The following is a 1,388-nucleotide window of genomic DNA, read 5'->3' on the forward strand; positions in this document are numbered from 1 at the left end:
AAGTTCTTAAAAGAGTTACAAGTACAGAAATATCACCAGCTTGACTGAGAAGAACAGAGATATTATTGAATAAGGAGAGACCTTTGAACTCCCAGAATTCTACTGACAGAAAGCAGGCTCACAGGGCTGCTTAGCTGTGAATAGGTACTACCTTTTCTGAAAAAGTAATGATTACTCAGAGGGTAGAATCAAGAGGGCAGAGTACCCAGCCATAGAGAATTCTTTTTTTTTTTTTTTTGAGTTGGAAGTCTCACTCTGTCATCCAGGCTGGAGGGCAGTGGAACGTTCTCAGCCACCACAGCCTCAACCTGCTGGGCTCAGGTGATCCTTCTGCCTCAGCCTTCCAAGTAGCTGGAACTACAGGCACGTGCCACCATGCATGGCTAATTTTTTTTTTTTTTTTTTTTTTTTTAGTTAAACAATCATTTTATTGCTTGAGTACATAGACAAATTTATGCAACCAGGGCAGAGGCTGTGGACGACTCATATTTCCAGTTGGGAGGAAGGACTCGCTTGGTCTTGTAATATCGAGCCAATCGGTGAATTCGACTCTCTATCAGAATCAGGCGGAATTTAGCATCCTTATCCTTTCTGTTCCTCTCGAGGTGCTTTCGGACAGCAACTGCTTTCTTAATTAAATGGTAGAGATCCTCAGGAAGATCAGGAGCAAGCCCTTTCGACTTAAGGATTCTCAAGATTTTATTGCCTGTCACAAAGCGTACTTGTGCCACACCATGGGAGTCCCTCAGGATCACACCGATCTGTGAGGGAGTCAGGCCCTTCTTGGCCAGTTTGTAAATCTGCTCCTTCACGTCGTCAGACGTCAACTTCAGCCAAGTGGGGACGCTGCGGCGGTAGGGTAGCGCCGACTGGGACAGGCCCTTCCCGGGAGCGTGCATGCGACCCATGATGGCGGCGGTCGGCTGGAGAAAGCGGCTAATTTTTTTGATTTATAGAGATGAAGTCTCCCCAAATTCCCTAGGCTGGTCTCAAGTCCGTGGGCTCAGGCAATCCTCTCACCTCAGCCTCCCAAAGTGCTGGGCGTGTAGATACTAGCCTGGCCAAGAATTATTTTCAAATTATAAGAAGTGAATAAAGAACTACCAAAATGCAGCGAGCTAGATTTCAGAATTTCTATGGATCAGTGACTATTTCATGCCTTCCATTTAATCTCCTTTTAATAGGAATCTGTATAAGCAATTATATTATTCTGCCTATCCCCACCCTTTGGAAGTTGGGGTGTGTGATAGAACAGAATTACTTTGTCTCCTTTAGTTTTACAGGGTCTACACATAGAGAAGAACTATATTCAAGGGGTACAGTTAAGAACTATATCTGAGGACCTCATCCCCACCTGGAACTGATATAGATGATGTGATTCTGGATTT

General features: G+C 44.6%; 1 protein-coding gene across 1 annotated transcript; it reads right to left on the reverse strand.

Annotated features, from left to right (window-relative positions):
* Positions 1-387: 387 nt before the first annotated feature.
* LOC103262636 (40S ribosomal protein S13) lies at positions 388-938 on the reverse strand. Its single transcript, XM_008060610.1, has one exon. The coding sequence runs from the start codon at positions 906-908 to the stop codon at positions 453-455; it is 456 nt and encodes a 151-aa protein (XP_008058801.1). The 5' UTR covers positions 909-938; the 3' UTR covers positions 388-452.
* Between the last annotated feature and the right edge of the window lie 450 nt (positions 939-1,388).

This window comes from Carlito syrichta, unplaced genomic scaffold, assembly GCF_000164805.1.
Source record: "Carlito syrichta isolate Samal-C Ts95f unplaced genomic scaffold, Tarsius_syrichta-2.0.1 Scaffold3098, whole genome shotgun sequence".
NCBI classification, from domain to species: Eukaryota; Metazoa; Chordata; class Mammalia; order Primates; family Tarsiidae; genus Carlito; species Carlito syrichta.